At 39.1% G+C, this 13,178-nt stretch overlaps 2 protein-coding genes across 3 annotated transcripts; one reads left to right on the top strand and one right to left on the bottom strand.

The window, feature by feature from the left end:
* Positions 1 to 49: 49 nt before the first annotated feature.
* Positions 50 to 4,299, bottom strand: rbm34 (RNA binding motif protein 34). Its single transcript, XM_067387620.1, has 11 exons — positions 4,146 to 4,299; positions 3,566 to 3,707; positions 3,385 to 3,494; positions 3,114 to 3,303; positions 2,982 to 3,041; positions 1,627 to 1,670; positions 1,422 to 1,505; positions 1,287 to 1,350; positions 1,118 to 1,160; positions 922 to 1,040; positions 50 to 466 (listed from the first exon to the last, which is right to left on the bottom strand). The coding sequence occupies exons 1-11, from the start codon at positions 4,172 to 4,174 to the stop codon at positions 116 to 118; spliced, it is 1,236 nt and encodes a 411-aa protein (XP_067243721.1). The 5' UTR covers positions 4,175 to 4,299; the 3' UTR covers positions 50 to 115.
* On the top strand, positions 122 to 12,442 carry tbce (tubulin folding cofactor E). Of its 2 annotated transcripts, none has more exons than XM_067387618.1 (17): positions 122 to 253; positions 4,717 to 4,819; positions 6,326 to 6,410; positions 6,486 to 6,662; positions 6,736 to 6,821; positions 6,898 to 6,997; positions 7,329 to 7,431; positions 7,560 to 7,636; positions 7,716 to 7,808; positions 7,886 to 7,950; positions 8,673 to 8,737; positions 8,822 to 8,974; positions 9,296 to 9,449; positions 11,384 to 11,452; positions 11,527 to 11,586; positions 11,659 to 11,750; positions 11,824 to 12,442. In XM_067387618.1, exons 2-17 carry the CDS (start codon positions 4,717 to 4,719, stop codon positions 11,917 to 11,919), a joined length of 1,578 nt encoding a protein of 525 aa, XP_067243719.1. In that variant the 5' UTR covers positions 122 to 253; the 3' UTR covers positions 11,920 to 12,442. The 2 variants fall into 2 exon arrangements, with proteins under 2 accessions (XP_067243719.1, XP_067243718.1); XM_067387617.1 differs by lacking the exon at positions 122 to 253 and adding an exon at positions 4,368 to 4,503 and having other exon boundaries at positions 11,824 to 12,441.
* Positions 12,443 to 13,178: the final 736 nt, after the last annotated feature.

Genomic DNA, 13,178 nt, shown 5'->3' with positions numbered 1-13,178 from the left:
TTAAATGGTTTTAAAATCATCTGGCTTGTTATAAAGAGACGGAAACATCAGTTTGTTTAATCACGTTTTTATCTGTGACACAAAAACACTAAACATTAAAATAAAAGCTCAGGCATTAAATGTGAACAGCAGGTTTCTTTTTCTTGTGCTTAAACTTCTTTTTCAGTCCTTTCCCTCTCTTGGCAGCAGGATCTGCCGTCTCTCCCTTGAACGATGAAGCTTGTGTTGGTTTCCTGCCAGGATTCATCATGGAGTGAGTTCTTCCCGGCTTGTTTCTGAACTCCTGCTTTGGACCTTTGAATCCTCCTCCTCCTCCTCCTCCTCTCCATCGCTCTTTTCCTTCCGACTGACGACCTTGATGTGATTTCTTCACTTTTTCCTTCTTCACAGAGCGCTTCACCCTGATCTTTCGCTCCAGTAACGTGGAGCCGTCGAGTTTCAGCGCCAACATCACTGAATCTGGACTCTGACACAGAACCACACAATAATAGTTTGCACATGTTATGTATTATATTCAATACACAAGGTGTTTATGGCTCATATAGTGAGAATATGGAGGAAAAAAACAGCTCAGTGTTATTCAGAGACTCAAACTGAGCAAAATTATGAACTAGTGCATTATATGGACAACAATTAAGATGAAGTTCTGATTACATGCATATAAATAATATATCTCAGTAAGATGATATTTAGATGCTTAGTTTTAAAGCAGAGATGAACCTGATGATTTTTCTGGATAATCAAGTAAACCTGCTTCAGTCCAGATGAAATATTACTAACAATATCAAAGTTATTCTTACGTTTACATGATAAAAAACAAGATTTCAAAGACACGAGCTGAAGTTTGTACAATTATACAAAGATTTTACTTGATAAATCAGTCTAAACTATCGATCAGACCATACAGGACAATTATTTCACCTCAAACAGGACGTATCCGAAGCCCTTCCCCATCCCAGACTCTCTGTCTCGCACCAAACGCACGGCCTCCACGTCCCCGCACTCCAGGAAGTGTTCCCGCACCGGCAGCTCCGATATATCTGTCACAAGAACAAGCTGAGGAACTGTGGAGTCACATGATGCTGAGCTGTAGAGATCTCAGAAAACAGTTACTCACCATACGGTAAATTCCCCACAAATATGGACCTTTTATGATCATGCTGTGGGAGAAAATAAGACTGATTATTGGATTTGTTCCCATGTTCATCTGTCTTTAGTGCAAACGTTCAGGTTGAGCCCATCAAATGTTTCAGTATATTATGGAATAATTATATCAAGACTCTCACTCCGGAGCGCTGAGAGACTCGGTCCACTCGGATATGGAAACCCGCCTCAATCTCCTGACCATTCCTGCAAAAGATCAAATGCATGCCTTTAATATTTGCTTTATAAACAGTGATAATCCAAAAAACATCTCGTACCATTTCAGGGCTCCAGCCGCCGCCTCTTCCTCTCTGAACACAATGTAAGCGTTAATATTCTGCTTTTTAGGATGAACTTTCCTCCTAGAGATGAAGACAAGATCAGTACCGTACTTTCCAGAAAATAAGTCGCGCTGTTACAGTCGCAGCACGTTTCAGATGATCTGGAAAATGTGTGATTTTAATAAGAATCACTGGAACTCACTGGATGGCCGCCACTTTGCGGGACATGGTCGGGTCTTCACGAACCTGTAAGACACGCGTGTTGAAGGATTAGTTCACTTTCAAATAAAATTCTGATAATTTACTCTCCTCCGTGTCATCCAAGATGTTCATGCCTTTCTTTCTTTAGTTTTTGAGGAAATCATTCCAGGATTTGTCTCCGTATAGTGGACTTCACTGGGGTTCAACGGGTTGAAGGTCCAAATGTCAGTTTCAGTGCAGCTTCAAAGAGCTCTACATGATCCCAGACGAGGAATAAGAGTCTCATCTAGAGAAACCATCGGACATTTTCTAAAAAAAGAAACATTATATACTTTTTAACCACAAATGCTCGTCTTGCACTGCTCTGTGATGCTCCACGCGTGACGTAATCATGTTGGAAAGATCACGCGTGACGCGGAAGCACGTGCGAGATGATAATTTGTGTTTATATGAACATCATGGATGACATGGAAGAGAGTAAGTTATCAGGAAATTTTATTTGAAAGTGAATAATCCTATAAACATGACTAGAGATCGACCGATTTACCGATATTTAAGCATTTTACCATAATCGGATATACCGATAAACGCTGCCATGTTGTGGTTGTTTTGAGAATTGCGCGCAGGATCGCCATTACAGCACATCTTAGGGGAGACGAGACAACGGCGTGCACAGCTAAAGTACACTTACATGCTTTCCTGTAGTTAGTAAACTTTATTAAATTAGATGTTACATAAATGCAGTTTATGTCTCTAAGAAACGGAGTGACGTAAAATAATCCGTCAAGATGTAACTTTGCATGAATTAAATGATATAGCCATGAATGAACACATGCTGGAAATAAAAGCGCCGTGTTTAATTCTCTGTCGTCTGTTCATCATTAGTCTCGTGAAGTCAACAAAAAAAACTGTGTAATTATATAAACATTTACTATATAAGCATTAATCCGCTAATAAACATCCAAGTAAACAACTTTGTGGAAATTCATTATTTATCATCTCGCACTTTGAGTAAAACAGCGCTTTGTCAGCAGATATTTCAGCATCTTGAACGACAAAAACGTTAATAATTCTGATATTACATACCAGTTGAGAAATGCAATAAAATGTTTTTTTAATTCCAATATTATTTAGTTATTCAACATTGCCTATTAAACAGCTTATAAATCTACTAAAACTGTAGTTTAAAAAAGCTGATATGACTCCTGTCTTTAATTTATTAGACATTCTACATTGATTTTGCTTATTGTTGACATTAGTGCTGCTAATCGTGTCAAAAACAGTAAATAAATATCGGGCATAAACACACAAATTATCGGTCGATCACTCGACGTGACGGAGTTTATGATCACGCACCACTGAACGGAAGCGGACCGACTCGATGGCTCCAGCCTGCTTGAACAGGGACAGGATATCCTGCAACACAAGAGAGAGAGAGGTCAGTGAGGGTCAGGAGGAGACGGCCGATCCACAGACCGACTGAAGCACCTTCTTCGTGCAGCTGGCCGGCAGATTCCCCACAAACACCGTCCGCTTCAGCTTGATTCGCTCCTCTGCGTTGTTCTTGTTCTTTCTGCGTTTGCCGGGTCGCTCCTCTTCCTCCTCGTCCGGGCGCTTGCGCTTGACTTTCTTCGCACTCGTTCGTCCTTCATCGTCTGCGTTCTGCAGCGCGCTCTCTCTGCGGACCACATGATTCTCCATCATTACAGCTGCTGATGGATCAGTTCGTGTGTGGTGTGTGTGAGTGCAGATCACTGACCGGTCCTGGAGCTTCTTCTCCGCCGCCGAGAGAGTCTTCGGAGTCTGGATCTGTGTGTGGATCTGACCGGGACTCTTGACATCAGGCGCTGCAGTGGGTTTAGGCTCCGTCTGATGAGAGAAGAGCAGCATTACGAGCAGAACGCTTTCATTTCCGCTCTGTGATCGTCTGATGAACTTACTTTGGGCGCAGGAACGAAGACTAGAGTGTTTTCTGAGGAAGTGGAGGAGAATAAAGCCGATAAAGCTCCGGGTTTGTGCTGTTCTGGGAACAGGCTGCCGGACACCTGACCGACCGTGTAATCTGCTGCATCTCCAGCGGCTCTGAAACAACAATCATCATGATTCAATGATTCAAGAGCAAAGAAACATGTGAATTATTGCGTAAACGAGTCTGTATGTTTGTAAAGATAAATGTGGATAAAATTAACTTTGATTCTACCTGAAAACATCAACTCATTTCACCTCATAAGAACAAATCATGCTTTGGTTAATCATAATTATGAAATAAAAGTGGAAATTACGACATAAGAGTCAATAATAACATACCAAGTCATAATTGTGAGATTAAAATGTCGAAATTTTGACAAAAAGTCGAAACGTTTTTGTCATATCATCAACTTTTGGTCATAATTTTGATTTTTTTATGTCAGTTATCAGTCATTATGTCATAATTTTGTGACTTTCCATAGCTCGATAATTCTTTTACAACTCTGATTTTACAACATATTACAGATTAAACACTTCATTCGAGCTTCAGACCTGTTCACGAGCTGCTTCTTCTTCTTCATGCTGTCACTCTGAGCTCGAGTGTGTGTAAATCCTGATATTTCTGATTAATGTTTTTCACACAAACACACGCTTGTTTCGCTCACACGCGCGTGCGCAGAGTTTCTCGGTCCGCCGGAAACACAGACCCGGATCATCAGTTCCTGCAGTCTCACCTCGGGAAACACGTCACGCGCACCGTTCTCCGTAATGAAATAACCAAGAGTATATTTATATATAATAACTGTATATGTTTGACTGAAACTCGTGAAGGGACTCTGACGGTGTTTCTCCTCGGCGCGGCATTAGGCGCGGGACCGCGTGACGTCATCCCCGGTCGCCGGCTGTGCAGGTGAGAATGATGCAGAACATTTTCATTCTGTTATTATTCAGTTTTTCCGCGTGTTATTCGTTGTTCTTTTCGTCTCTGCTGATCGGGAATGATTTATAATGATCGAGTACACACATCTGTGATCGCTGACGTCACTCATGATCTGTACTGAGGGATTATTCAGGCTCTGTTGGTGAAGTCATGTTGAGTGTGTGTGTGTGTGTGTGTGTGTAGATGATGATGATGATGGAGGAGGAAGAGGCAGTGGGCAGGCGCGTGAGCTGTGACGGACACAGAGGGACTGTCCGTTATGTGGGGCCGGTTCCGCCCACCGCAGGTCACGTGATGATGATGTTTTCCTCTTCATCCACATAACAACTATTTTAAATAAATCAGCATTATTATGAAAAGTCGATATGATGACATATAAAGTGTGTTTCGCATCATTCTTATTTTTTATTCATATTTATGATTTTTGGACTCATGTCCATTCTTACTTTTATGTCATAATTTCAACCTTTTGTCATAATTTTGACTTTTTATATAATGTCTTGGTATGTCAGTTTGAATTTCTTGTCATAGTTATTACTTCAGAAGTCATAATTTTGACTGCTTCTATTATAACTATGATTTATGTCAGTTTTGACTGATATCCTATAATTATCATATAGCATGTCATAATTTTCAAGTTTTTATCTAATATTTGACTTTTTATGTCAGAATTTCAACTTTTTGTCTTAGTTATGACTTAAAGTTATATAAAATTAATGTCATGATTTTGAATTTTCAAGTCATAATTATTGACTTTTGTCATAATTTTAGCTTTATCCTATAATTATCATATAGCATGTCGTAATCTTGACTTTTTATGTCATAATTTCATCTGTTTGTCATCGTTATGACTTTTTAATTCATAATTTTAAAAATCTTGTTGCCACGTTTGACTTTTTATCATATAAATATCATAAAACACGTCATAATGTTGACTTTTTGTGTAATATTTATATGTTCATAATAAATTATAATAATATTTGTCATAATTTCTACTTTTAAAGTCATAATTTTGACTTTTTAATCCTATAAAAATGTCAATTTCAACTTTTTATCATAATTGTGACTATCTCAGTGACTTAGTATGTAAAATTTGACTTTTTATGTCATAATTTAAACTTTGACATAATTTAGATTTTTATAGAATGACTTGGTGTGTCAATTTGAATTTTATGTCATAACTTCAACTTTTTTTCAGTTTTTACTTTAGAAGTCATAATTTTGGCTACTTCTTTTATAACTATGACTTGTCAATTTTGACTGACTATCCTATAATTATCATATAGCATGTCATAATTTTCGAGTTTTTATATATAATATATAATATTTGACTTTATGTCAGAAACTTTTTTCTGACATACTATTACTATTTCAACTTTTTGTCTTAGTTATGACTTTTTAATTAATCATTTTAAAAATCTTTTTGATATAATTTCACATTTTTATCATAATTATCATATAGTGTGATAATTAAGCCTTTTTGTATATTTATAATATACTTAAAATACATTATAACATTTACTTTATGTCATAATTTCTACTTTTTATCATAATCTCAGTGATTTAGTGTGTCAATTTTGACTTTTTATGTCATAATTTAAACTTTTCATGTCAAGGTTATGACTTTTAAAGTCATAATTTTGACTTTTTATCCTATAATTATCATATAATATGTCATAATTTTGACAATTTCAACTTTTTGTCTTAATCTTGACTATATATGTGACTTTTAGTCATAACTTCATCTGTTTGAGTCTCAGTTGTGACGGTGTGTGTGATGATGTTCCTGCAGGCGTGTGGTTGGGAGTGGAATGGGATCATCCGGACAGAGGAAAGCATGATGGGAGCCATGAAGGAGTGCGCTACTTCAGCTGCAGGTGCTCATGGGAACATCAGCGGTTTACTGCAGGTGACGGTCAGATCAGCTGACGTGTGTGTGTGCTTGTCTCCAGACACCCGACGGGCGGCTCGTTCGTGCGGCCCAAGAAGGCCAGCTTCGGCGTGGATTACGTGACGGCTCTGAAGCGGCGCTACGAGGAGGAGCCGGAGGAGCCGGCGGGAGACGAGCTGAAGATCTCCAGCAGAACCGTCATGATGGTCGGCTTTGATGACGTCAAGCTCAAGCAGAAGTGAGGACGCTCTCGTGCACCTGTGGCGTGTGTCATTACTGTTGCTCAGGCTGAGGTGTGGTTTGTGTCTCAGGGTGGAGAAGCTGACGGAAGTGGGTCTGAGGAGGTGTGAGGTGTCCGGGCCCGGCCCGCAGAATGAGATCAGAAACACCACGCCGTGTATCCTTCTCTGAGATCACGCAGATCATGATACGCTCAGACGAACACATGAAGCTTCCTTAACAGCGTCCTCCAGTCGTTCAGTCTCTGGATCTGTCTGGAAACCTGCTGAGCTCATGGGAGATTGTGGCGGCCATCACAGAGCAGCTGGAGTGTCTGCAGGAGCTGCAGCTCAGGTGACGGACCTCCAGAAGAGCTTACAGTCAGCAAACGCTCGCTGTGTGCCGTATATATCTGAGAGAAACGCTTCGCAAACAAGAACAAATGTAGGGCGGGGCTTGAGTTTGATTGGTTTGATTGGATCTCATGTGAGTGACAGGTTGCCCCGCCCTCGTCATCAGATTCTGATTCAAGATTACCAGGAACACGAATTCAACACAATAATTATAAATCATTTAAAATAAACACGGCAATATTCCATTAAAAAATGAAGAACAGGTATTTTTGATTTAATTTTCATGGAAATGTTCTGGTTTCAGTAACACGAGCTCTTAAATTCTCCTGTAGTCACAATAGATTGAGTATCTCCAGTGACCCCTGTCGCTTAAGCCCCGCCTTCTCCTGCCTGAGGGTGCTGTCACTCAACAGCTGCGCGCTCACCTGGACTCAGGTAAGGTGTGTGTGTGTGTGTGTGATCTGATTCACATGCCATCATCTGATTCATATGCTTGTTTTGATTTGTGCTTGTTATTACATCACGCTTAACATGTAAATGTGGATGACCTCTGACCCCGGCAGGTTCTCCATTGCGCCCCCATGTGGCAGCAGTTAGAGGAACTGTATCTCGCTGACAATGACATCACAGAGTTACTGAGGTACTGAGTGACGTTCACGACACGAGCAGAAATATAATCTCCTGCTGTCACAGAACTGAATCATGCTTCCTTCATCCAGACCGGATCATGTGCTGCAGACTCTGAGAGTGCTGGACCTGTCCAATAACCAGATCCTGCAGGAGACGGTGCTGGAAATCTCACGTTTACCCTGGTGAGAGCTGAACGATAAAACATCCGGCCTGTGAATGTGTGGAGTGAGACATGTGATTGTCATGTGTGGATCTGCAGGTTGGAGAAGCTGAATCTGTCCGGCAGCGGTTTATCTGAGGTTCAGTTCAGCGACGCTTCAGCAGGTACCAGAGCGAATGTTACATTAATGATGTGTGTGTGTGTGTGTGTGTGTGTGAATAATGCCAAAACATCAAAGGGTTAGTTCACCCAAAAATGAAAATAATGTCATTAATTACTCACCCTCATGTCGTTCCACACCCATAAGACCTTCATTCATCTTCAGAACACAAATTAAGATATTTTTGATGAAATCCGAGAGACTCGTTCATAGCCAGCAATGACATTTCCTCTCTCCAGATCCATTAATGTACTAAAAACATATTTAAATCAGTTCATGTGAGTACATGTGAGTTCTTTTGTGTCGAATCATGATTCGGATCAAACCAACAAACTGCTGAAATCACGTGACTTTGGCGCTCCGAACCACTGATTCGACACACTGATTCATAACGCTCCGAAGCTTCCTGAAGCAGTGTTTTGAAATCGGCCATCACTAAATAAGTCGTTATTTTGTTTTTTTGGCGCTCCAAAAATATTCTCGTCACTTTATAATATTAATATTGAACCACTGTACTCACATGACCTGATTTAAATATGTTTTTAGTACATTAATGGATCTTGAGAGAGGAAATGTCATTGCTGGCTATGCAGGATTTCATCAAAAATATCTTAATTTGTGTTCTGAAGATAAATGAAGGTCTTACAGGTGTGGAACGACATGAGGGAGAGTAATTAATGATATTATTTTAATTTTTGGGTGAACTAACCCTTTAAACCTGTGAAGGTGAGAAGACGGCTCTGTTTCCTGCGCTGAAGACTCTCTTATTAGACGACAACAACATTTCAGAGGTAAAATGAGCAGGTCAGCTGATGTTTATTTGACTTCAAGAAGCAGAAGTGTTTCAGTGTGTGTGTGTGTGTGTGTGTGTGCAGTGGCGTGTGGTGAACGAGCTGGAGAAGCTGCGCTCTCTTCTTCATCTGTCCTGCCGGAGGAACCCGCTGCTGCAGACAGAGAAGAACCTGGAGACGGCCCGACAGATCCTGATCGCCCGCCTGAGCCGACTGCAGCTGCTGGACCGGAGACAGGTGACCTCCACACGCTCACCTCTGACCTTTACTGCTGCAAGCGCTGCAGCGGGTTTGGATTATCACTGTCACCCTGTGAAGCCTGACATATGAAATCTTTTTTGTGTTTTTGTTTTTTGAATCTTAAGACAAAATAGAAAGTTTGCACGTGTGTTTATGTTGAGCATCATATTTCATATAGTCTGAAATAATGAGAATATGGTTTTATTCAGAGGCTCAAAAATATGTAATTTTCTGCAGATTCTGATCTTTATATGGAGATACAGTAAGATGAATCAGTGAGAGTTCTGTACAGTACTGATGAGGTGATGTCATGGTCAGGTGGAGCCGGACGAGAGGAGGGGGGCGGAGCTTGATTACTGTAAGAGGTTTGGGTTGGCGTGGCTTCAGGCTGGAGGTCACATCGACCCGGAGAAGAGCCGTCCCAGCGCTGACTTCCTGACGGAGCACCCACGCTTCCTCGCGCTCATCCACAGTCAGTCCTGTTTATTATTATATTATAGTTCTTGTTAATGTCATTAATTCATTTTCTGTATATTTGTAGCTTTCATTTTCATTTGAAAGTTTTAGTAATTTTAGTGATTTTAGTACATCAAGTTAAACTAAATGAAAATGAGAAATGTTGTTTTGTCAACTAGCTGAAAAAAATAAGTTTTGTTTAAATTATTTCATGTCAGGAACATGTGATTTTAGTTTTAGTTAACGATGTTAACGCTGGTTCAGTGGGTGATGTACAGTGTTAAACTCTCCCCGCCCCTTTTTCCGCAGTGGGATTTAACTGTAAGGATTTAAAACAGTCTTCATTAAAGCGCTATGAAACAAACCAATCAGCTTCCAGGAGAATCAGAACTCTACAAACTGATGTGAAGCAAAAAAGACTTTAGTGAGGGAAAGAACTACAATCCCATGAAGCATTGCAAACAGCAAAATCAACTTAAAATTGATGTAGAAATATAAATCTACTCATTTACTAATGTTGATTATTTATATAAAAAATCATAGATTTTTAGTTTATTGCAAAATATGTTTATTATATAAGTTATACGTTTTTTAGAGCATAGAGAGATTGACTCAATTACATCATTCGCAGTGCTTCATGGGAGTGGGCGGAGCTAAAGAGATCTTGTGGTGCGTTTTGCTCATTTAATTGGTGGAACTTTCTGTACAGCCTTATGGGTAATGTAGTTTTAACCACAAATGGACTATACGCACGGTTACTTCCTGGTTGTTGTTAAGCCAGCTCGGGCATTTCCGGTGAACTGTTCATTCTGTAGTCGCTGTACATCGACACAAAACCATCAATGGTTGACTTTTTAATGTTGTATTCATATTTTAATGCAGTTATCACATTTCCCTAATAAACCAGTTTTACTGATTGCGATAAAGACGAAGCTATTGTGGCCGTTTAAAAACGCTGTATCTGTAATTAGACACACACACATTATTTTCCAGCACTTCAAATGTCATTTTTAATGTGACGACCACAAACATTATTTGTTCATCCTTCTGAGATTGTCTCCATTGTAAAACCGAACGTTTAAAAATGTAGAAAATAAAACATTTGATAGAAAACACTGATTTAAAAATAAAAAAGACAATAATTAGCACTTTAACCAGCAGGTGGCGGCAAAGTAGCATTTATTTGTGCATATATCAGCCATTTCCTCTAATCGTTTTTCACTAAATATTAAACATTATAAAATAACTAGGTTTAAAAATACATTTTGTCAATGTGAAGTATGAAATACTCAAAAAAAATCTCCTGAAAAACAATAACTTTTCTTGTGAATGAATGACACAGAAAGCGAGCGCCGCTCTCTCTTTATAATCACAGCAGCTGTCAGTCAGTGCAGCACAAGATCAATGATTTCAGCACACTTTAATCAATTAATCTAACTAAAGTGCACAATAAATATTTCATTTTTGAAGCTTTTTTACACATTAAAGTGATCGAATTGAATTTAGCCGAAGAGGAACACTGAGGTACGTCTTTATTTCTTTATTTTTTATGCCGTCTTACATTTGAATAACTAAATTAATGCTGTGCCTGACTATTTAAGTGACTATATTCTGATTATAAACACACCAGCACATGACTCTCACCGGACGTTTTCCAGCTGGATTATATTAATGCGGAAGTTCTAAAGAACGTTCATATAGCCCATTCTGCAGTTAAACATGATTATTTTGAGACTAAGTTGAAATAATGTGGGCTGACGGATTCAACAGACGCAACACTGATTATAAGATATTGTTTAAAATCAAAGAGTTTTTACTTCCAGAGCCGACTGTTGCGCTCTATTGAATATTAATCATCAGATATGATCTTATTGGCTGTTCATGACCTTCTGAACACTGTGGTTTTGCTGTCAGTGATGAGTTTGTTTGTTTGTTTGTTTGTCTGTTCAGAGTACGGCGCTCCAGACGAGGGCGAGATGAGAGAACAGAAGCCGTTCGCTCTGAAGAATCAGTTATTGAGTATGAATCTGCAGCATCAGATCAATACTGACCGATCACATGAGCGTCTGTCAATGTTTCTGCTTCCCTTTCAGCCGTGACCTTCGTTTGTCCAGAGGATTCTGGGAGGAAGCCCATAGAGAAGAAGCTGCCAGGTAAGCGTGCGCATTGAAGCGGCGCGGGCGGCTCGCGTGACGCGCGTCTGACGGTTTCTCTGCTGTTCTCAGAGTCCATGATCGTCCAGAAGGTGAAGGGGCTTCTGCACCGGCTGCTCAAACTGCCCGGAGTCGAGCTGAAGCTCAGCTACACCTGCGCCAAGGTCAGTCACTTCCTGTTTCTGTCAGTGTGTCTGTAAGTATTGATTAGTTATTGTTGTGACGTGTGTCCTGTAGATGGCCGGTAGAGAGATCGAGATCGACAACGATCTGAAGCCGCTGCAGTTTTACTCGGTCGAGGACGGAGACAGGATTCTGGTGCGCTGGTCCTGATGGACCCGCAGGGGATTCTGGGACTTTGGAGCTTTATAGACTGAGCGTCACTCTGATCCAGAAGAGCTGAGCAGCGGAACGCTCCGGATCAAGAGAAGAGCTGGAGAAACCATCTCTGTATTTGTGTTTGCCATGATAGAGCGACAGGAAACACAAGCATTGCCAAACTCTCTGATGCGTCAGTGTCTGTGAGTCTCCAGCAGAGGGCGCTTCAGACACACTTCAGCTGATGAAATGTAGTTATATTCACACCAATGTCATTTTTTTTAAGAAGATACAATAAAATCAATTCAGTAGATCATATTACCATGATATATATACTTCACTTATGTAATATTTAAATTATAAAAAAAAATGTCCATGTTACAGAAAGCAACTGTGAATTTAATAAAAGTGCTTAATTGTCATTAAAATCATGTCATTCCAAAAATATTAATGGTCCTATTAAAAAAAATCTCACAAAAGAATATTTTTGTATCATATTTGATCCTTTATGTTTCATATAGTCTGATATAATGAGAATATGGAGGAAAAAACTGCTCAGTTTTATTTAGCGACTCAAACTGTGCAAAAATACATCAATTTAGTGCAGATGCTGATATTTATATGGACAAAAAGTAAGATGAATCAATAGATATCAATATCTGCTAATAATATGTTGTAAGATTTTGATTTGCAGAGTATTTAGTTTTTATTTTGGGGTGAAAATGATCCTGATGTGCTTCACGAAATTCAACTAAATATCAACCCTCTGGTGCTCTTCAGTCATTTTTGACTGAAAAACAAAACTTTTTTTTTTTTTTTTTTTAAGATTTTTTTTTTTACTTTATTGTACGGAAGAGGATTAGGGCCAAGCAATACTAAAAAAATAAAACCATCTTGAGATTAAATTCATTAAATTTTGAGAAGAAAGTCATTAAATTTAAGATAAAAGTCGAGATAAAATGTTGAGAATAAAGTCATTAAATTATGAGAAATTACGAGTAATTTAAGAACTTTTTTCTCATAATTTAATGACTTTATTCTCAACATTTTATCTCGACTTTTTTCTCGAAGTTTAACAACATTTTTCTCATAATTTAACGAATTTAATCTCAAGATGGTTTTATTTTTTTATTATTGCTTGGCCCTAATCCTCTTCCGTATTGCTGGAATGGTTTAAAAACTTGGTAAAGTTTTGGCACTTCCTGTGTGGAAAAAAATTTTTTTTTTTTTTTTTTTTTTTTTAAATAAAATAGTCACACTTGTGCTCCTCGCGA

Source organism: Chanodichthys erythropterus, chromosome 6 (genome assembly GCF_024489055.1).
Source record: "Chanodichthys erythropterus isolate Z2021 chromosome 6, ASM2448905v1, whole genome shotgun sequence".
NCBI classification, from domain to species: Eukaryota; Metazoa; Chordata; class Actinopteri; order Cypriniformes; family Xenocyprididae; genus Chanodichthys; species Chanodichthys erythropterus.
Note: the sequence above shows the minus strand (reverse complement) of the source record. Positions and strands in the feature narration are given on the sequence as shown.

Coding starts and splice junctions, on each gene's coding strand:
- rbm34 (XM_067387620.1), bottom strand. CDS start 4,174: ATGAAGAAGAAGAAGCAGCTCGTGAACAG. Junction 1,671..2,981: donor CGGTCCGCTTCCGTTCAGTG/GTGCGTGATCAT, acceptor CGTGTCTTACAG/GTTCGTGAAGACCCGACCAT. Junction 1,161..1,286: donor GAGTCTCTCAGCGCTCCGGA/GTGAGAGTCTTG, acceptor TTTCTCCCACAG/CATGATCATAAAAGGTCCAT.
- tbce (XM_067387618.1), top strand. CDS start 4,717: ATGATGATGATGATGGAGGAGGAAGAGGCAGTGGGCAGGCGCGTGAGC. Junction 7,432..7,559: donor GCGCGCTCACCTGGACTCAG/GTAAGGTGTGTG, acceptor TGACCCCGGCAG/GTTCTCCATTGCGCCCCCAT. Junction 8,738..8,821: donor ACGACAACAACATTTCAGAG/GTAAAATGAGCA, acceptor GTGTGTGTGCAG/TGGCGTGTGGTGAACGAGCT.